The sequence below is a fragment of the Lissotriton helveticus genome, chromosome 1_1, assembly GCF_964261635.1.
Source record: "Lissotriton helveticus chromosome 1_1, aLisHel1.1, whole genome shotgun sequence".
In the NCBI taxonomy this organism is placed as follows: domain Eukaryota; kingdom Metazoa; phylum Chordata; class Amphibia; order Caudata; family Salamandridae; genus Lissotriton; species Lissotriton helveticus.
The window spans coordinates 2,098,327,367-2,098,350,894 of NC_136057.1; the positions used below are offsets into that span (position 1 = coordinate 2,098,327,367).

The 23,528-nt window shown below is 42.7% G+C and overlaps 1 protein-coding gene across 1 annotated transcript in view; it reads left to right on the forward strand.

Annotated features, from left to right (window-relative positions):
• Positions 1-23,528, forward strand: part of HS2ST1 (heparan sulfate 2-O-sulfotransferase 1) — a 372,958-nt gene that overhangs the window by 320,332 nt on the left and 29,098 nt on the right. Inside the window, exons 5-6 of the mRNA XM_078645905.1 lie at positions 1,631-1,728; positions 7,115-7,272. Coding sequence (XP_078502031.1) covers positions 1,631-1,728; positions 7,115-7,272 — 256 coding nt within the window. The remainder of the gene's footprint in view (positions 1-1,630; positions 1,729-7,114; positions 7,273-23,528) is intronic.

Sequence of the window (23,528 nt, forward strand, 5' to 3'; positions counted from 1 at the left end):
CCAGCCCAGTCCTTGTCTTAATGAAAGAAAAGTACTTTAATGTCATTGCAAAAGGAATTTCTACTCACAATATTGAGGCTCAGTACACAGTTTGATCTTCCTGAGTCTCTCACCTCAGGGGCACTCCCAGGTCTGTAGTTGGTAAATGGGACATTAGGGCATCGGCAGTGTGAGGCACAGGTGTGTTTTCACCAGGTGTCATTAACCCGTATGTCAGTTTGTACATACTCAAGCTAAAAGAGTTAATGCTAGTAATGTGATATCTGTAAGGCTGACTGATCTTTAGAGTTCAAGATACAGTCTCAGCTTTTTATTTTGAGGCCTCATGTTTCCGTTTCACAGGGGACAAGGCTGTAGAACGTCTCGTGGGTACACTTAGATTGGCACCTGTGGCGTCCTAGAAATCATCAGGACTTTGATTGGTGTCCATGCTGGAGCCCTGTGGATGAACAGTGTGGCAAACTTGCCAACATGTACTTTTTCCTTGGCATTTGCACCTCAGTGCTTCCCGACTGCTTGACAAGCAGCAGCAGGATCAGTTACACAGTATACCTCAGGGGCACTGACCAAACCTCAGTTTGACTTGAAAGTTTGCTTCAGGCAGTTTGCTGGATGGTTCGCATAGGGAGATTGCATGACCTTCTGACTTGTACAGAACTGGTTTCAATCCTGATGGCTGGGGGCCTTCTTCTGGGTGCACTGTATGAAGGGAACGCAACTGGGCTTCGTCTTCTGGACAATATGTCCTCCTGCAGGGTCAGTCACATCCTTTCCTTCTTCTGCCTGGGAAGGCAGGCATCTACATTCTAGGTAGACCCTTAGCTTCTCCAGGCGTAGTAAGCGCTATATAAATGTAATTACAATACAATCAATACCACTTTCTGGCTGTAGTGCAGGCACAGCCTTTGATGAAGGTGATGGCTCTCACAGCTGATAGTGATGATGTCCTCACATCTTGAGGACATACGTGTGGGAGAGTGGGGTGTGGTGTAATGAAGACTGCCAGTAAGTAACCGTTCTGTTGCATATTAAGGACTGATATTTGGAAGGCACATGGGTTCTCACATAAGTGTACTGCAGCATGGATCTTGGAAGGGCTGACATTCAATAAAGTGTTTTCCAGCTGCTGATACGTTGTTTACTTTTTCATGTTATGTTTTCTCTTCAACTATCTTTAACCTTGGATGCTTCTTTATTCCTGTATTGAGTGTGCCCTTGAAGTTGTCTTTGGCCAGTCTTCCGCTGCAAATGACAATTTAAGGCAGCCAAAGCCACTGTTTTTTTTAAATGTATTCTATTTTGCTGTGTGTTTCTAAATGTAACAGGGCGCCATTTGCGTAGCATCCGACGCCCTCGAAAGCTTATCGGCTTCAGGAGGCGACAGGGGTTAAATGTATATTGCTGTGCGTTGAAAGTATGCCTGATAGTCGATTACGTGCAGGCGTGATGAGATATGGGCACGTGTGACTGGCGGAAGAATTGGTGCCAATCTGCTCCGGGCCTCTGTGCCAACTTGTATTCCTAACTTGGCACCTCCCGGGCCCCGCCCGCGAACAGCTGATGGCATTGCGATGTTTGGCGCCCTGAAGCGCGGCCCGTACCTCACAGAGTGCCTTTGTCTTCCTTGCAGACCTTTGACGAGTGCGTGGCAGCTGGCGGCTCCGACTGCGCCCCGGAGAAGCTCTGGCTTCAGATCCCCTTCTTCTGCGGCCACAGCTCCGAGTGCTGGTAGGAAACGCGGCGCTTATCTTGCCATCAAGGCTGTTGTCGCCACAACCTGTGTTTAACAAGTCTAAATGTGTCCTGCCGCGTGAGACATTAAGTAGGAATGCCGGGCCTCGTATCGCAGCACGCAGCTAAGTGATTTCTGCCTTTTCATGTTATCTCCTCCGAGCACTTAAAGGATTTGTTCGCTTGTTCCAGTGAGCTGTGCATTTTAAATGGCATTTATTACTCATGCTGTAGGTCATGCTTGCAGTGCTGTGGGTCCATTAAAATCAAGCTGCAAATGTTCCAGATTTTGTCCAAGGTGCTTAGAGAAGATGATTAATGTATTTAAACATTTTGAATTATGCCTCCTGTGCTGAATGTTTGCTGTTCCACAATTTCGGTTTAAGAAAAGGATAGTTCATATTACCCAGTGGCCATTTACACTATTCATAGCAGAGGGGGAACTTTTCTGTCCCATTTTAGAACTTACTAGCTGCCCCATAGCTGCATGTTCTGCCTTTTTAACGAACATTACTTCACACTTTAGCTGGTTGAAGGTGACCCCAGTAGAGGCCCAGTCGACAGGTTTGCATTCTGTACTTCCCTTCTTCATTAGGTTGTGCCCTGATTCTGAGGTGTAACAATCACTTAACTGTTCCCTTCCTGCCTGTCCAAAACTTGTTAACACAATATACAAATATTGCTGGTGCAGATCACATTCTTGCACTTAAGAGGTGACTTTATTTCTCCTTTTTGATTGTGATGGCCCCATGTCTCAGGTGAGTTGCTGTGGGCAACCTTTGCTCACTTGCTGCGCTTCCTTTCAATCCTATGATGGCGTCTTCCCTCACTTCCTGTGAATGTTCTAGAGGTGAGATAGATCTTATGGCAGGGTCAGTTAGGAGCTGGAGAAGAAACGCCTTCCCACCAACTGGTGCGAGTGTCTTCTACTGGATCCCAAAGACCAACAACACCTTGTGATCCTGCAGTGTGTTGGACCCAACTTGCAACATTATTCTTATTATTTGGGAGTTTTCCATAGCGCGACTAAACCCGAAGGTCTCAGAGCACTTTACATGAGCACCAGTTGTGTTACAGACACACACATGCATTTTTGTTAGGCACAGGGAGAACACGTGATTTGCCCAGAATCACAGAATGTTGAAGCATCACTGTCGAGACTGGAACCTGGTTCCCCAGCTTCAAGGTCAACCAGCCTAGCAGTTAGGCCACATCCTCATTATGGCAGTGTTGGTCCTCACTGCATCAAGAACACATGATGAGGTAAAGGTTGGATGAGGGATGTTCCTATTTTCTATAGAACAGGACTGACAGGACTGAGTTCTGCTAGTGTCATTCTGATTTTCAATGAGATCGGTTGTTGCTAGAATATTCAGAAGGATCCGACAATTCCTCGGAGCTTATTGTGCCATTAGCATGGCTCTCCCTTGTTCAGTGCACAGATACCACCATCCAGGTAGCATTCAATGTGCCACGGCCGGTCTGGCCAACAGAGTGATTCTCAATGTACTAGGTTGCAGCTAGTGCTGTGGCGGCGCATATAAAGTTTAGCAACACCATAGCATTTTGAGGCTCCGTGGCGGTTCTTTGTTTCCCCTTAACTCTCTCTTTGCTGTGAGCTCTTTAATGCAGCAAGCATCGATGGGCCTACTGTTGGTGGCAACAACAGCAGGAAGTGGCCAGAATGCTACTTCCATGTTTTGGCACCACTGAGGGAGAAAGCTCTTGCAATCCCACACCTAAATACTTTGTTGGTTAATGAATCTGAGTGCTGACATTCTGCGGGTGGTAGAAAGAAGTGAAGCAGCTGATGCTTATGAAAAAAAGCAGACCGTAGCGGATGAGTCAATATCACGCCCTGCTCTCAGTGTCCGACTGAATGCTATGTCCAGCTCTTGAATGCGACCAGGGATAGCAAGAGATGCCCGAGTAGTAGCAAGGGAGAATAGATGCCACTAGAGGAGGGGAGATAGCAAAACATTTAAGGGGGACAAAAGCCATTGAAGAAAGGCCACAATTTGTAGACTTTATGAGAGAGAGAGAGAGAGAGAGAGAGAGATCACCTGGGAGAGAAAATGGCTAATGCAGTAATGTAAAGGCCATAGGTGAGATTAAGTTTGGATTGGGAAAAGCTACCAGGGTGGAAAAAGAGTTTGAATGGTAGTAAATGACCTTGGTGAACGGAAATGAAGATCTGTTTGTGAGAGATGAAAACTGCCCAGGAGGCAGATTCTCCAAGGTTGAATAGTGAACAGGCCAACTTTAGAGGAGGAGATAATCAGTGGTGACCACCAATTTAATGAGGTTAGCACCAGAGGAATGGGGAGCTATACAGGATAGGACCGGTGTCTGCTATGAGAAGAGTCTTTTAACTCCGAGATTACACCAAAGGAGAGGATGGATGAGGCCAGACGCACACATAGCACTCCCCAAAGCCCAAACTCTAATGAATTCTCGAGAACAGCGGTCCCTATTTTGGAGGAAAAAATACTGTAGAAGGATGAACATACGCTAAATAGGTAGTATGTTTTATGTCCAGCCGGACATAGGTTTATTTATCAGATGTAAGAGCCTTCATAAAATTGATTGAGAACATTAGATTACAAGTGGGCACAGCCGTGACCCACAGAACATAAGACAAACCAACGAACACAGAGATAGCCAAAGGCAAAGTTCACATATGTCTGTAAGCTAGTACTCAGTAAAACAGACTTAGATATGCATTTAGACACCATTACATTAAACAATATCGCTTATTCATATTGCATATGGTGCGTAAGTGTCGACGACGTTTCGATGCCTCCTAATTAATTGCAGGGCATCATCTTCAGGACAGTTTTATAAGTCATTGTTGTCTAGAATTTAAATACCACTATGCCTAAATCACATTAGTGTCTATGGATTGCAGCCTCAAGGGAGAGCCCGAGGACTCTACGTAACCAATGGCAGCTGGTGTGATTGAACCACGGAGGCATCTCTTGCCATCAAGCAGACAGACGAGTCATTGAGCTCCTGTTCCCCCCGATTCAAACTGTGCGACCGTGCAAAACCCTTAAAAATTGGAAGACATTTTCCCGATCCTAATTCCTTAATCCCACATGCGCGGTGACCATTATCCGCCGCGAATCGCCGTGCCCCCGTGTCCTGAAGATGATGCCCTGCAATTAATTAGGAGGCATCGAAACGTCGTCGACACTTACGCACCATATGCAATATGAATAAGCGATATTGTTTAATGTAATGGTGTCTAAATGCATATCTAAGTCTGTTTTACTGAGTACTAGTTTACAGACATATGTGAACTTTGCCTTTGGCTATCTCTGTGTTCGTTGGTTTGTCTTATGTTCTGTGGGTCACGGCTGTGCCCACTTGTAATCTAATGTTCTCAATCAATTTTATGAAGGCTCTTACATCTGATAAATAAACCTATGTCCGGCTGGACATAAAACATACTATCTGTTTAGTGTATGTTCATCCTTCTACAGTATTTTTTCCTCCAAAATAGGGACCGCTGTTCTCGAGAATACGTTATTGCCCAAGGTCCCTATGGCATACCTTTTGGGTTCCCTTGTCCTTTTGTAACCAAAATCTAATGAAGGCAGCAACATTCCGCCATCCTCAGTCCCATTGGGGACTGTCCGCCACTGTGAGTGCAGGTGGGGTGAGCGCAGACAAGTTGCTCTCCTCTGGCCCTCTACCCTCTTTCTTTATTGTTGCCAATCATCTGCTCCATCACTTAGGGGCAGTCACGTCTCAGAAGTTCCTATCTGTCGCAGAGGGATCCTATCCCCAAGAAGAAAGATGGGCACTTCAGAGGGGTATCCCACCTTACCCCACCCAACTGTTCTGCTGGCAGCCAGTGGATAACTGTGTCTGACTGGAGGTAGTGACGGAGCTAAGATTTCCTCCCCACCTGCTCAGTCACAGCGGTGTTCTCCATGTGAACCCTCCCTCAGCTCAAAGTGTCGGCAAATGGCATCTGCAAATTGCCGCGCAGGGACAAAATAGACATAAGCTGAACTGTCTGTCATGAATATTGATTGCTGGAGTTCCTTATGATGGACCCCTGCAGGTCCTTACTCACCTTAGTTAATAACAAATGCTGCTCCCCGAATTTGTGTTCTGCTTACATCCCATACCTAGCCTGATGTAGAGAAGAGCTGCAGAAATGTCCAGGAGGAGAGCAATAGATTATCCTCATCGATGAATGCCACATGTTACACAATATATGCTTGCAAATAGTCTGAGGTCCTCATTATGAGGGCCATTTGTGATAATTATCATTCACACGATAAAATCTGGCACCGAGGTGTTAGGATTTTATTTTCAGTGTTAATTACAGCGTGTAACAAGTTTTGGCTACCAAATGGGGCATAACATGCAGATTTTCTTGACCACTGCACCAAATCCATGTGTACCAGTATTTTCCAGGCACATTTACCCAACTAAACTTCGGCAGGTGTTACTAGATGCGATAAAATCATCACATTTATGCAATAACAGGAGTTAGGGTAAATATCTGAATTATATGGGGCCCTCCTAATGAATTAAGCTGAAATATCTACAGATCAGTGTTCCTTAACCTTTTCACTTATGTGGACCTCCAGTTAATCATCCCTGGTACCTGAGAACCCCCACTGAATCATTATTGGAATTCCAGGGCCCACACTGAGCCATGATTGGAAGCGCGGGTCCCCGATCTAAGCATTTTCGATGATTTGAACTGCAAAACAGTACTCTAAGATTACAGAAAGAAGCATTTATCAAACAAATACAGAAATGATGAAAATACATACATGGTGGCACATTTTAATTTATTTTCAAACAAATATAAAAAAATGAAAACCTTAGTTTTAATAGGAAGTTTGGGTCTTTGCTAAATTCAATTGAAGCCACTCCAAGCCCATGCTAAGTTCTGTAGGATGCGCTTGCACTGCTCCAGCTAATCAATCTGAGTGGACTCATTTAATTTTGTGCCTCCATTTTCAAATTCTTTAACATTTGCAGAGTGTTTTAACATTTTAAGTTGTACATTTTGCTACTTTATTTTATTAATCTTTAAAAATGATTTAATTTTCTAAGTAGTTTTACACCCCCTAAGTAGGCTTGGCAGATGCCTGTGGTCCCCGCACCACATGCTCAGCCCCACACCTCTAGATTTATAAATGTTTCTCGCCCTCTGATGAAGGTAAACAATACGGAAAGAATTGTGATAGCAAGCTTTGGTGTTTATCCAGAATGCATCGCAGGTGCTTTTTGCGAAGAACGCATTCTGGTGCAGCTCTGCAACCTTCTCCCTCGCACAGTGATGTGTTTTTTAAGACTGTACCTGGGTGCAATGTAAATGTACTCAATCGTTGTGGCATTGTCCTGTTTTTTTCAGGAATGTGGGCAGCAGATGGGCGCTGGAACAAGCCAAATACAACTTAGTAAATGAGTACTTTCTTGTCGGCGTCACGGAAGAGCTGGAAGACTTTGTCATGCTTTTAGAAGCCGCTTTGCCCCGTTTCTTTAGGGGTGCTACTGAACTCTACCGCTCCGGTAAGATTCATTTTCATTTACGTCCATTGCACTCTAGATGCATTAATTATGATCAAATGTCTCATTGCGCAATCATTGCCTTCGTTGTCCATCCTTTTCAGTCCTGTGTGCTACTGAGTGACGTCACTTGAACCCCTTGCTTTAACCCCTCCCATGCTCATGACGAGCTCAGCTCGTCCTGAGCCACGGTGGCCGTGTGCTCATGACGAGCTGAGCTCGTCATAACGGCCGCAGCGCTCGCACGCGGGGCTAATTCCCCCGCTGTGCTGAGCGTTCTAAAGAAACGGGTGTGGCTGAGGGTGCCCCCCGTCCCCAGCACAGCGGGGGAATTAGCCCCGCAGGGAAGGGGTTAAGAGCACACAGTAGCGGCTCCTCGAGGGAGTGCGGTGGGGCGAAGGATGGGCAGGGTGGGGGGTAGTAAACTCAGGCATACGGCCGAACTGAGTTAAGTACCTAAATAAATAAATAAAAACTAATTACATTGCGCGCGCTGCAACGCTGCGTTCCATCGCGCGCAATATAATTCGTTTTATTTATTTATTTAGGGCCATATGTATGATCACATTTTCCTATAGAGACAGAATGGGTAAAACCCTTTGATACATCAGGCCCTTAGTTACTTAACTCAGTTCGGCCGTATGCTGGAGTTTACTACCTCCCCCGCCCCACCTCACCACCCCTCAGCGCTCCCTCGAGGAGCCGCTACTGAGAGCATAAGACACATGTAGGGCTGTTTCAATAAAAATAAAAAAACAGTATGATTAACCTGATCAATGGCCACAGAGCACTACTGCGAAACACCCTTTTTTCTAGCTTCTCTTCCTGTTTCTTTACCCTGGGTTGTAGCTGCTCTCTGAGCCCTGTGAAATTTGTTCTTGGTGCTTTATGTAAGGAGGAGTGAGTAATGCTGATAAGTCTCGATAACATCTGTAATTCGAGTTTATTTTTTTGTGCTTTGTAGCTTCTGCACAATGTCTGGTGCAGTACAGTGTCTCTGTAGTCCCAGAAATACTTTTATCCCAACAGCATAATGCACAAAGCCATGAGCTCAAATGTAAATGGTCAACACAGGCCCAAATCAGTGTCTGAGACTGAGGTTACTGTTCACTAACAAGAATTTAAAACAATAGTATAAAAATGTTTAATAACAGAAAATGTGTTTTTATATTAAGTTATGTTAATGAACTTTGTAACATGCATGCTCACTCTAGGGCAGAAAGGGAATGCTCTTTGGCCTGGAAGACCTTTAGAGCTGGAACTGATGTAGAATAACCAGATCTTCAGATTTGTCCATATCAGGTGAGACAGCTGGTCTTGCATATTGAGAGTGGGAGTTTGTGCCCGGTATATGCTGCTAGCGGGAGAAAGACCAACCTCGTACTTTAGTCATATTGAGAGAACCCAGACAAATCGGAGATTGTCTTCTTCGGTACTTCACATTCAGAAGTCTGGAGATCGTGGTTGCCCCTGGATGTTCCTTCCTGGCCACTCTTCAGAGCTTGGTAAAAAAAAATGGGAATTAAAATTGACAGTGCTCTGTCCATGAAACCCCAGATTCAGGCTCTGGTGGGCACCTGTTTTGGTCTGCTACACACCCTGAAAACATTTCTACCACTCCTTCAATTAATACCAGGAAAGCAGTGGTCCAGGCTCAATTATGGAAATGATTTATATTTGGGCCTGCTGGGCCTGCTGGAATACCTCTTGAGCCGAATTGCAAGTGTTTCAAAATGTGTAGGCCAGACTCGTTCTCAATCACCCCCCTAGAAACCCACACCTAGAAACCCACACCTCCACGCTCTTCACTGGCTACCTGTGAAAAAGAGGATCCAATTCAAAGCATTGGTACTAGTGAATAAAGCTCTGCATGGAAATGCCACAGTGTGTCTTATCTATACCCCTCCTAGGACATTACAATCGTCCTCTGGTCACCTTGCCACCATCCATAAAATCCATCGGGTCCGAATCAAGGAAGATCTTTCTCTTTTCTTGATGCTAAAGCCTGGAATTGACTTCCGCTGGCACTTGGGCTCACCTTGGAACTTTCAATTTTCAAGAAGAAATAAAAAAAAAACTGGCTATTTAGCAAATAAAGTAACTTGTCCAGTTTTGGTGTGTTAAGAACTATTTAGTGCCGGGACACTCCTCCGAGTAGCCATGCTTTCTGCAAATACTGTTTAAAAAAAAATACAGCCAGCCTCTTAGAGGAAGAAAGCAAGAGTTGAGAAGGCAGGTGATAAAAGAGTTTGTTAATTACAGAGGCCTTCCTGAAGTGCTATGTGGTTATGACATAGGAGTTTGCTTAGTACTTTTTTCTGGATTGGCCGCCAGTGTAAGTTGGGGCATAGCTTGATCAGTGATAGTTTGGGGGTTTGGTCTCAAATTTTCAAAATAAAAAAAACAGTGGGCTGTAGGGTGGAGGGGTGAGATGAACAAGGTTGGGGGTGGGCATGAGGAACAGGGTTAGTACTTAATTGCATTATGTAGGCCTCTGTCTAAAGTGGCACAATGGGCGAAAAACAATGGGTTGAAATGCTACCCCAAGCAATTGCCACTGGTTAAACAATTTGCAAGCATTAATTCCATCACCTTTTGGGGGTTTGATTGCCAGGACTGTGCCTGAAAACCTGAGGCATGCTCCGCTTTCTAAGCCTACTACTGGCAATGTTTGTGAACTCTAAAAAGTAGTACATTTTCACTTATAGAAGTACTCTTCTAATGGGTGTAGATTTTCCAGTTTTTGGTAAACCAGTCACTATATAAATGTACTTTTTTGCTCCAAAAAATAGACAAGTCAAAATCTTCGAGCTAAATAAGAATGATGTGAAAAACCGACACAGACTTAGCAACCCCAACTTTGGTCCCACATACTAATTCAAGAATGCCTTTGGGGGTGTCACACCCAAAAAACCTTCTCTGAACCGAAGTCCCTACCCATCCTACCTGAGCCTGGTGGTTCTCCCTGGGAACTCATGACTACAGTCAATTATACCACAACGGCCTGAAGTCTCTGCCCTGGGGTCACTTTTTTAAAATGTATTTTTACTGCACACACCCTTTTTCATCTCTGCTATGAGAAGCCTTGATGGTAGAGTTGTCAAATGGTGCATGTAAGCAGCGTTTCATGTTTTCAGTCCTTGCTTTTTAAAAACCATTATAACAAGTGACTGATGTCCCCATGTACTCAGAATAAGTTGCAAATGGAGGTGGGCACAGCAGAAAATTAATAGGGTGAGCCAAGGTTCTGATTTGGCTGTAAAAGTCCATGCACGAGTCAAGCCATGAAAACATTCATCGTGTATATCATGCAACAAAAATAATAGGCTACAGTCTCTTCAAAATTCCAAAAAGTTTATTTCTTTAACATGTGGTAGTGTTTCACTTAAGTACATTAGATTATATCTCTGCATAGGCAGAAAACATTAATGGATTTCCCTTAATGACAATGCCATTAGGGAACTAAGAGGCAAGTCCGTAATCATGTAAATCCTAAACGTGTCCTAGATTCTTATTATAGATAAAGCAACATTATAGTCCAATTGCACAATGCACATCCTGACCTCAAATATTTAAAAGTTCTCCCATGCACGATAATGAAGAAAAATTAGCCTCTTTGAAATAAAATGGTTGCTCTAGATCACACAATTTGAACAATCAGGGAAGCTAGTATTTACTCATGGTTATCTGATTTCACATTTTGTAATTCAACCCCAAGATGTATACAAGTTGTTCTCTCTCTCGCTCCTGTTTTACATCAAAGGTCACTCTTTCATTCTTGGTGCACAACGAGAAAACCCAACACAGTCATAGCAGACTCGACTACTGGACCCCAGAACCAACTATCAAGCCAAGAATGCATGTATTTGGGGGGTGTCACATCCCAAACAGACATCCCCTACCCCGAAAGACACGCCCCAGACTGTAAGGATCTACGAAGGAGAGTACTTTGAAGTGTCCTGATGAGGTGGACCAGCAATGCGTACATAGCCACCATTGATGTAATCCAGACAGCTGGCTACTAAGGCTCGAGTCCCTAATTTTATGGGACAACCAAGGGAATACTTTATGAAAAAGTTTGAGAATGCTGGATCAGAAAGTTGCCAAAGTTGTGATTTGGTTAACAGATTGGTGTCCAGGATGAAGGCAAAATATTTGACCTATTTGGTGGGCTGTCTCCCAGCTTCTTGGACCATCAGCCTTGTGCCCAACAGGAGGTGTTATTGCCAAATTATATAACCTCCATTTAATCAACGTTATTTAGGCAGTATGCCCTCTGCATTATGCGTTATGCAGGATGAAAAGTTTTTATGTGTATCAATGACATTTTCTAAGGTGGAAATTATGAGCTGCATATGGTTTGCATAGGAGACGATCTCAAAGATTTATAATCGGATAATGTTTGCAAGAGGTGACATTTAGAGATTAAATAGGTTATGGCTCACAGAGAAACACTGAGGAACAATGCAGTTCACTGTGGCCGGATCAGAAGCAAACATTTTAGGGAGGACTGATTGATCTTTCTGACAGAATGGACAGAAGGCCACCTTCTGTTACACCTAAGACTTGGACTTTGTTTGCGCTCAGTTTTGCATCTCCATACTATAAACAAACCCTCAATTTTTTACTACATCCTCAGTCACCTACAAAAGGAAAAACAAAGGTGTACTGCAGGCAGTAATTTCAGAACAGTTCATGTTAGAACCGGGATCCCTAGTTGGCTGAGGTAGGTACCTAAGGCCAAGTAGGGACCCTCGTTTCCACGTCAGGGAAAGGAAAAACACCTTCTCAGATAACCCCTGCTCACCCCCTTGGTAGCTTGGCACGAGCAGCCAGGCTTATCGTCAAGGCTAATGTGTAAAGTATTTGCAACCACGCTCCCAGTGACCCAATGGTGACACAAAAGGACTCCACACGAGTTTCATATAAAAACAAGTATAAGTTTATGTAAAAAGATATACGGTGCGACCACACGATAACATCCAACATAGGCGTATTTGTGATATACCTCCTGGCCACTTATTAGGTCAATCACAAGATATAAATGTCCCTAGAGGAATCATTCAATATCATTTCTTATTACCAATAGTGTCACAAAAGTGAACATAATTTCTTAAATACAGGGAATTTATTCAAAAACACAAAATTATATAAAGAATTGTTTTAATCTAGTTTATCTTTATCAAATCAACAAGTACGGCAATTTACATACTACTGATAATCCAACACCTTTTGCTTTTATATACATATGGATAACAAACACCATATATCAGAATTAAACAGAACTTTTCATATTATTTTCATTCTGTCTATTAAACACATGAATATAAACAAAAAAGTGCAAGAGCGTTGACCTTTCAGTCTCTTAATGGTCTAGAAGATCCTCAAGACCATCTTCAGGATGGTGTTGTTGCACACACAATCTAATGCAATGAAAACATAAAAATCAAAATACACTTAACCATCCCTGTGTTCAAAGATATCGTCTGCTCAACACTTAAAAAACACCAGGATTAGTCATCTATAAGGTGTCTTCCAAAGAATAATCACAAAAAATAAATACAAAAATGGAACAATAAATAGTTAATTAAAGTGCCACCGCACACCCATGTGTACACTCGTAAAACCTGCCATGTGTTGCACATGTGAATGCCACCAAGACCGAAGACCTTGAAACAACATTCGAATGTAGTAAACAACGTCACCATTAGTGAAAATTAGTAACGCTGTTCCCACAATCACTTACAAATAACCTTCTCGCTTACAAGAAGACCAGGAAACTCCTTCTCACCTTTCAGTTAAACTCCGAGTCTAACAAGAAACAAAGATAATGTAAACATATCACCATCTATCACAACTCATTTCTCAACGTATTACTCCAATATAATGGCGCCCAGCATGATACTCACATATACCCCGTAAAACCAAATCAAACGGGGGCCTATAGATAAATAAAAATTACCGTTAACGTAATTATTGACCCCCGTTAAAACTTTCACCACTGCTACTAAACATGAAAACACAAATGAACCCATTAACCAAGCCGTATTGACTTAATTGTTTGAAAAACTGGCGTCGCTCAGTTAATTTACCAGACTTGACCGGACCGAATACGGCTTGAAACTCCAGCTGACCTACAACCCTTCACGCGAGACGATGTCCCATGCGTCGTATCCTTGGTGGCCATATTAGGTGAGTATATGTTACGGAAATGCACTCAAAGAGAGTACTATCATTATTGAAAACCACTTAGGTCGATAGTCATCAGTAAAGTCAACAACACACTTACAGCATTCGTCCTATTTTGCATATTAACGAATAAATGAATTCAAGTACAACTGTGTCCAAGTTATGGACCTCCACGGGGATAATGAGTACGGCCCAACATTTGAATAAAATCCAGTCCCATCACAGATACATTTATGGGATAAGTGTAACGTCTTTTAGTGACCACCAAACATATCAATTCAATTCTCTGCAGGGACCTTATGCCTGTTTCCTCGTTCAGTTTAGAAGTCCAAAATGTCAGCCATCTGACGTATATCTGGCGACCAGTACACGATGGAATGGTGATATGAAATATATATATATATCCAGCATACCTGTGTACCCTCATTGTGGTCCCTAAAAGAGAGGCTTAAGGAATAAGTGTAACATCTTTTAGTGACCACCAAACATATCAATTCAATTCACTGCAGGGAACTCATATTGGACTTCTAAATAGAATGAGGAAACCAGTATGTCAGTCATCCGTGGTATATTTGGCAACCAGTACATGATGACCTGGTAATGTACTATATATATATATATATATATATATATATATATATATATATATATATATATATATATATATATATATATATATATATATATATATATATATATATATATATATATATATATATTACCTACTGGCGGTCGCCAGTAGGTATATATAGTTAGGATTTTTTCTCTATGGGTTTTTTGAAAATTCTATGTCTAATAACTTTGGCGTTTGTGGACGGAATCGGCTGAAATTTTCAGGAAAATGGCACATTTTGTTTCTGAGCAGCCCTTGAAAATTTGGGGGGGGTTCGTCCAGTGGGGGCCGAGAAAAAAGGGGGGTCCCAAAACGTGTTTTTAACATTGAGTTTTCCATAGGGCGGTTGGCCTCACTTTTAGCCCGAACGGCTGAATGGATTTGCACGAAACTTGGCAAAATTGTAGGGACTGGTAGCCCGATGTGCCTTTTGTAGGTCTCAATATATGTGCTCCAGTGGATTTTGAGAAATTAACGTTTAAAAAAAGATATATATCTGTAACAGCGGACCGGTTAGCGCTCTGGTTCGCGGACTTTTCGCGCAACGGAGCTTTGTGAAGCGAAGCTGATTGGTTCTCCGGCGTCTGTCAACATTCCAAACAGTCCGTAGCGGCCGCCATCTTGTCTCTCGGTAGGATCGAGAGACAAGAGGAGGTCAAAACAAAGGGGGAAATAACTATAAGGGGGCATAGTAGATCCTCGCTGACCCCGTAGGTTTGATGTGGAGGTTTTAAAAGGGCCCCGCGGGGCAAAAAAAAAACAAAATAATAATAATCGAACGGCTGAATGGATTTGCACGAAACTTGGCAAAATATTAGGGACTGGTAGCCCGATGTGCCTTTGCTAGGTCTCAATATATGTGCTCCAGTGGATTTTGAGAAATTAACGTTGAAAAAAAGATATATATCTGTAACAGCGCTCCGCTTCGCGTACTTTTCGCGTTACGGAGCTTTGCGAAGCTGATTGGTTCTCCGGCGTCTGTCAACATTCCAAACAGTCCGTAGCGGCCGCCATCTTGTCCCTCGGTAGGATTGAGAGACAAGAGGAGGCCAAAGCGAAGGGGGAAATGACCATAAGGGGGCATAGTAGATCCTTCCTGACCTCTTAGGTTTGATGTACCATTTTGCCAAGTTTGGTGTAATTCCGTTCAGCCATTCAGGCTGTAGACGTATGTAAATGTCCTATGGAAAATTGCATGGGGAAAACACATTTGAAAGTGTTGAAATTTAGAACCAATTAAAATGTTACTTTGGTTTTGTATTTGTGTGTGATGAAAGTTAATTGGTTATGTATATATGTCAAATGAGAGGAAACCACAGCCATTTTGTGATACTACTGTCTGAGGTACATTTGTGAGGAATTTTTGGTGGTGAATTTCTGGTGTTTGATTTACACAGTACTAACACTTCTGCTACTTTTAAAAAGGTGAGTTGTTAATTTGTAAGGGGAACTATGTTGTACACTTGAAGATAATTTGAAAAATGTTTTCTGTTATTTATTTGCAGTCCTTCTGTTATACTAAATACTTGATGAAGTTAGTTTTATATTATGTATTACTAAAAACGATAAATGAAAGTGATTATTTTTTTCTGCAATTTACAGCAAGCAATTTCAAAATAAAATGGCTCACAATGAAGAGACCGTGGCAATTTCTTTTGAATTGTCCACTACATTGATTGAAATTGAGAGCACCAATAATGAAATATTGTCACAAGGAGGACATGACTTGTATGATTCCATTAGATTGATTGAAATGGACAGCACCAAGAATGAAATATTGTCACAAGGAGATGACTTGAATGATTCCACTACATTGATTGAAATTGAGAGCACCAATAATGAAATATTGTCACAAGGAGGAGATGGCTTGTATGATTCCATTAGATTGATTGAAATGGACAGCACCAATAATGAAATATTGTCACAAGGAGGAGATGACTTGAATGATTCCACTACATTGATTGAAATTGAGAGCACCAATAATGAAATATTGTCACGAGGAGATGACTTGAATGATTCCACTACATTGATTGAAATGGACAGCACCAATAATGAAATATTGTCAGAAGGAGGAGATGACTTGAATGATTTTTTTGATCAATCTCTTGATGGCGAATTTATCGAGTGTTTGGAGACCATAGAGTTACAAGAATCATCATTGCAGACTTTTAATGAGGAGATTCCAGATGAGATGATTGAAGAGGAAATTACTGATGAGGACATGTTACTAGTTGTTTCAAATTTAGAAAATTCTGAAGAATAAATTTATATTTAGAAATCAAAAATTGTTTGAGACATTATTTATTTTTATTTTTAATTTATGAGGTTGTAGCGAAGTGATTGTAGTATAAAATGAGACTTATAGTATAGAGTGCAACATTTTTATGTTACATGGTAAGTTTACTCATATTTACTTCCCTTCTGCCACTATATTATCTCCAATGTGTATTTGACATGTCTTCTTCATCTCCGGCCTCCTTTCTCTCACTGTGTGTCTCCGATGCATCTTATCGCTGGTATTTTGTGTAATTACAGAAGAGAGTAAAATAAAATAGTTCGGAACGTGAAAAGGGGGCAAAGTAGAGTACTCCTCACCCCCTAGGCCTTTTTAGGCGGTCCCAAAAGGATCAGTTTCTGCTTTCCTGAGAGATTATGGTATGAGTTCCATATACCACAATAACTTGCATTACAACATGCAAGATATCTATCTCCTATTACCAACTTTTGGAGATATTCGCGCTAAGCGCGAATATCTCCAAAAAGTAACACCTGCCCTGAGCAGTTCTTAGCCATGTTATCCAATGGGAGGTGGATAACATGGCTAAGAGTATTAGCTCGGTAATGCATGAATATCGCTGACTTTTTAGCGATATTCATGCATTGCGGCCGTTTATTATCGCATTTGCGATAAACCTTGATAATAGTAAGGTTTATCTTCGATAATTTCTGACGATGCTTAGTGGTAAAAAATTGGTTGGTAAGCATCGTTAGCGATAAATATCGCTTAACTTTGGTAATATGCCCCAACGTCTGTTAACGTTCGATTCGAAGGAAATGAGGAAGTGTTGAAAAACATTGTCTGCGCCATCTTGCCTTTTTTGAAATGCCACACTTTTGTCGTGCACGGCAGCCATTTTAGATGTCTTGACCAGACCCACTCTCTGCACGCTGTCGATTCGTAGCATGGCTCCTCACCCTCGTAAGCATCTCCCCCAGGCACTGGTCACCACCGCTCTCTGTCTTATGCATGGGCAATAAACCTTCCCCCATCTGCGCTGCTCTTCCCTGAGAATCACACTCTGTGCCCGCCCGACACCTCCCTTTCGCCCTATTCACTACCGCACCCTCTGACACTCCTCTTCCTCTGTGTCCGAATGTCCAGGCCGGTCCTAGGCTATCAGCTAGCCCTGCAGATGTAGTTTATGGCCCCAGCTGTAAAGAATCACCCCTCTTCAAAGGAGTTATAGTAGATCAAGGCCCACACCCGATGTGATCCGTCACAGCACACGCGTTCCTACTATCTGAAAACCATCCTGTATTGTGATTGGGGAGGGGACCGAGCCTGAAGCGGAAGATTCCAGGAATGACTCTTTGTACATCAAAGTTTTTACAATTATGTGTCACATTAAAAATATATAGCACTCCAACAAAGTAGTAGGAATATAAAACTTTAATAACATATAAATATATACAACAAAACAAAAACAGTAAAAACATTTAAACAACGAAGAGACCGTGGCAATTTCTTTTTAATTATCCAATAGATTTATTGAAATTGACAGCACCAATAATGAAATATTCTTGTCAGTAGCGGTCTGTTGTGCGAATAGTTCCAAGGCAGCAGAACGCGCTGAAATCTAGATGGCACGAAAGTGATGTCTAGTAAGTTGCCGCCCAGCAAAAAACGGCGTGGGGCGCCGCGGGGGTGAGTGAGTCCAGTAGGCACCACAGCTATTCTTACTGGCATTGCAGAATTACTGCTGGGGACAATGCCTGTGCTGTAGCAGGGTCACAGCAGAAACAAAAAGGATTCTGTTGAAGATGTTGTTGGTTTTCAATTTGAAAACAGTTCTGGTGTCAACTGCTATGCTAATGTAGTGGTTAATGTTTTGTTTTCTCTAGAAAATGTAAAAGAGGGGGAGGCAGTCCAAAGTTCCGTTAAAAGGGCAAAGGAAAGGATCGGTGGTTTGAACTATCAGTCAAAAAGGGGAGGGGGTGCAATAATTTTTCCTACCGGGTCACACTGTGCTTTCACCGGAAGTAAGGTCTGCAGGATTGTAGTAATTCAAAGTGAGGCTGGCGCCAGCATGGGAGCGCCGACGTCCCGCGGATACAGTTTCGTCACTCCACGGGCGATCATGGCAGTCATTCCCCATCGGGGGTCGGAGACTCCCGCGGCTCCTCTAGAATCTTCAAGGTCGTGGAGGACTACGGTGGTGGAGTCAACCAGTGACCGGGCCATTTCTTTATGTTGGGCCCGCTCTTGCCAGGTCGACCGCCATTTTGAGAGTTCGGCAGCTACCGGCGATCGCGGGGTCACATGAGCGGACGGGCTCCACCCTGCCGGGCGAGACGTTGCAGCATGGCCACAGTGGAAGAACCGTTATCTAGGTCGTTCCGAAACTGTGCAGCACTGTAGTTGTTAGGATGCCACCGCCTGGAGCGCTGAGGGTGCAGCTGGGAAGCCTCCACCTGGGGAGGCGGGAGAGGCCTGTTCGCACCGTCTCTCCCTCCCAGTGCACCCCACGGCGTCTCGCTTGAGATTTGTTATGGCCGGACCAGGCGATGAGGACGAGGGGGGGGTCGGAGGCATGTGCAAGACATCCCCCTCCAGTGTTGTCGCAGCCATTATAAAAGAAAGAAGTGTCCCGTCCGTCTTCGGGCCGGGCTTCCGGTGGATGTCGGCCGGACGCCCCTGGCTCTGGCCCCATGAACGGGTTTCTTGGTTTATCGGCTGCAGCCGGATCCCGTCGGCCTCGGCCCCCCGACCGTTGGTGGTCGGACCGGAAGAGCATGTGGCGGGACTACCTGCAACTCTCAAGGGCCACCGCGGCCGGACTGGGAGAGAGAGGGGAGGGTCGAGGAGACATTCCCCCCCCCTGCAACTGTTCAGCGTTGTAAAGGCAATCCCCTGGCCGGGTCCCGCTGGTCTCGGCCTCTCCTCCGGCTACACCCTACGTTAGGATCTCCTGGCCGAGGCGTGGCAGCAGGACCTGCCTTATATGGGCTGCTCCCGGCTGGGCGTAGCCGGAACCCTGCCCCACCTTGGAAGTTTCCAGAGTGGGGGTGGATGTTCTACTGACTTGCATTTTCCCTAGTCTATCGATTTTTTTGGCGTGGCAGGCGGTGGGACAGCGAGGGGTGATTTGGTTTCTCTTACTGTTTTTCTGGTCTCTCACCACTGGCATATTTTAACGTTTTCTTGTTTCTAGGACATTAATAGGTTTTATCATTACGTTATGTTATCGTTTCTTTGTTCGTTGTTTAATAAAAGTTCATGTTCATCAGTGGCCTACTGATTTTCGTTTTCCTATTTTTTTCTTTCCAGGTTGTTTCATGGTAAAGTTTCTGTTAACAGGATACAGTGATCACTTCGTTATTATTGCATATGTCCTTTTCACTAGGGGTGCTCTCTGGTCGGGCCAGATGACGTATCTCTAGTAAATGGTCCGGGTGAAAAAGGTGCATCAATCAGTGGGGAGTAGATAGGCATGACAGATTACAACGGGGGAGAACGGTCCGCATTACGTACCCTTTCACTACTTGCAAAGATTTTCCTACGTTTATTTGCAAACAGGGAATACCTCCAAAAAGAACTAATTCCCAAACAGTCAATGTTCGGACAATCAATCAATCAATGAGGAATGAAATAGGTACGACGTGTTAAAGGCTTGCGTTACCTACCCTTCACTATCTGCAAAGGGAGATAGAATATTCCTATTCTTCCTCGTTTGCAGGTAGAGAAGATCGTTAAGAGAATTAACTTCGAACAATTCAATGCTCGATTGAAACAATCAACAAGGGGTACTGTGAACACAAATGAACGCCGCTTATATACATACGCATTGCTATTTTCAACAGGTTGTTCCTAATGTTTCTATTTTAGCGAGGTCAAAAGAGATCCCATTAGTGGCCTACTGGTTTTGCTCGATTCCTTTTGTTTTTTTACACGATTTTTCGCTATCTGCAAAGACTAAACAGAGTATTGCGACTCTGTGCTTGTTTGTAAATAGAGAATGAACCAAAGAGAACAATCAATCAAATGGAGAGAGAAGCAGGCACGACGGATTACAAAGGGGGAAAGGGCTGCGTTAACTACCCTTCACTATCTGCAAAGAGAGAGTACTCCTAATAGAAATGAGGGGTGGGGGGCAGCAATCAAAGCAGATCAGTGTGCATAAACACGAAAAAAAAAATTCTTACCACGTACTTGACATTCGACAGCTTATGATATTTGCTATTAAAAAACCATTGAAATTCACTGAAAAAACCATAGGTTATAGACCATATATAGTTAGGAATTAGCATTTACAAAACCTTGAAAATTCACTGAAAAAACCATAGGTTATAGACCATATATAGTTAGGAATTAGCATTTAAAAAACCTTATTTTACTCACACAAAACCATTGAAATTCCATATATAGTTAGTTGCACTAACTATATATTGCGCACCCGCAATCCACTGCTGATGATGTCACATATTACATCATTCATGACATGGTCAGTGACATCACTGATGACATCACTGATGACATCTCAAATGACATCACTGATGACATCACTGATGACAACATCCAGTGACTATGTTTCTGTAAAGTTAAAATATGTCTTACATATTGAAGAATGAGTGGATGTATAAGTGTCTGGACGAAGGATTTAGTAGGTGCATGACTGAATGTATGAGTGAGTGATTAAATGTGTCTCACTGAGTGCATGGGTTAGTGACTAAACTGTCTTAATTTGTGCATCATTATGTCTGTTGTTCTGTAAACTGCTGCATGTGTTGATCAGTAGCTATATGAGTAACTATATGGGTTATTGATTGATTGCCCAAGTATTTGCATGGGAGACTGAGTGTGTGTGTGGCTGGATGGGAGGTGTGTGACTCTGTACAGATCAATGTGTACTTGTATCAATGATTGTATAAGAGAGTAAGTATGTGTTAGTATATGGTTGAAAACGTAAGGTGCTCTATGTTTAACTGTATAGAGTAGAAAATGGAAGTGTGATTGATTCTTTACAGGACTGACTAGGTGTGTGAGTAACTCCATGGATGAGTGGCAGAGTGTGAGTGTCTGTATAGGTGTATGAGTGCATATGATTGTGTTGTAAACATGAGTGATTGTATGTATGAATGATTGTATGGGTGAATGAGTGAATGTGTGTGTAGACGTAGGAATCAGTGAGTACGTATGTAGTAACTAGTATTGGTGTGTCAATGGTTTCAAAAATTATTCTCTGTTTTTAACACTGGGTGAAACAGAGGTTATATTAAAATGTGAGGAGATGCATTGTATTGTCACATGAATGATATCATCAGTGATGTGATCATTGATGTCAAGTGAGATGTCATCAGTGATGTCATTTGAGATGTCATCAGTGATGTCATCAGTGATGTCACTGACCATGTCATGAATGATGTAATATGTGACATCATCAGCAGTGGATTGCGGGTGCGCAATATATAGTTAGTGCAACTAACTATATATGGAATTTCAATGGTTTTGTGTGAGTAAAATAAGGTTTTTTAAATGCTAATTCCTAACTATATATGGTCTATAACCTATGGTTTTTTCAGTGAATATATATATATATATATATATATATATATATATATATATATTCCAAAAAGCTGCACTCCGCTTGGACCCTTCCGCAGCAACAGTGGTCTGTGCCGGGCAGCGAGCCCATCAATTCATTCAAACATACTTGGTCACGACTCGTGACCAAGGGGGAGGAGCCCCGAAACGCGTCGAGTGTGTCTATGTTTTTCTGCTATCTTGGCTGATTAAATATTCTTTAACACGCTATTTGAGTTTGTGCCTCATACTGTCCCTGGATCGTGTGGACTTCAGTATGTTTGAATGAATATATATATAGATATATATCTATATATATCCATCCAGCATACCTGTGTTCCATCATTGTGGTCCCTAAAGAAACTTTCCTAACAGTAAGGCTCCATCTAGTGTATATGCACCAAAGCTTCAGTTATTCAGTCCCACCTTTCATGTATACTATAAACCTATCCAATCCATAAACTACAGAGTAGCTAGTGTATGCCATTCAATAAAGGAATTCAATCCATTTTCAACTGTTTTGCATGACCAAATCCATCTACTTCCCTTAAGTGTGAGCAGCCGATCGACATTATGTTGCCTCTTTTAATTTTTTACAGTTTCTAACACAAACCATTTCATATCTGATGCAGTATGTGACTTTTGTAGATTGTGCTCCACCAATGGTGCAGTTGTAACATTACAGCGTATTCTTGACTGATGCTGCATAATGTTTCTTAACCTCTTGTGTGGTCTTTCCAATATTGGATAGCGAACAAGGACATTGTATACAGTAAATGATATTCTTTGTTAGACAATTTGAATGTTGTCGTAATTTCCATTCCTTTCCATTTAACGTACATGTTTTTGTTACACTTGCGGTTGCGCAAGCTGCACAATTCCCACATGGGTAGTGTCCTGTTACTGGCATTAAATCCCACATATTTTGAATTGTGGCGGGAATCTGTTCGTTATAAGCTTTAACCAGATAATCTCTCAAATTTCTAGCCCGCTTAAAAACAAATCGTGGCTTTTCCAAATGTTAGGTCAGCCAGCTCTTGTAAGTTCTGGCGGTATTAATGAGCACTTCTAGGTGATCCTATGCAGTCCTAATACAAGGCTATGCAGTTTGTAATGCTAGAATCAGGTCCTTTCAATGTAAGAATAATGCAGTTTGTGCTGCAAACTAATGCAATGCGTAATACAACCATCCTGCACTTCGTTATGCAGAAATAATGCAGTGCGTAATGCAACACTCAGGTAGTTCAGTCTGCACACTAATGCAATGCGTAATACAACAAGCAGGCAGTTCGTTATGCAGAATTAATGCAATGCGTAATGCAACAATCAGGTAGTTCATTCTGCACACTAATGCAATGCGTAATACAACAATCAGGCAGTTCAATATGCAGAATTAATGCAGTGCGTAATACAACAATCAGGCAGTTTGTTATGCAGAATTAATGCAATGCGTAATGCACCACTCAGGTGGTTCATTCTGCAAACTAATTCAATGCGTAATACACTCTGGCACCGATCACGGTGCTTCAGATGGTTTCTCCGCCCCTCTGACTGACTTGTGGTCAGTTTCCGTTACCATGTGCCCCAACACAGATCTGGTGTAAACCAAAGTGCAACTCCCCGCACCGGCTCCGGTACAGGCACTCCTTGGCACGT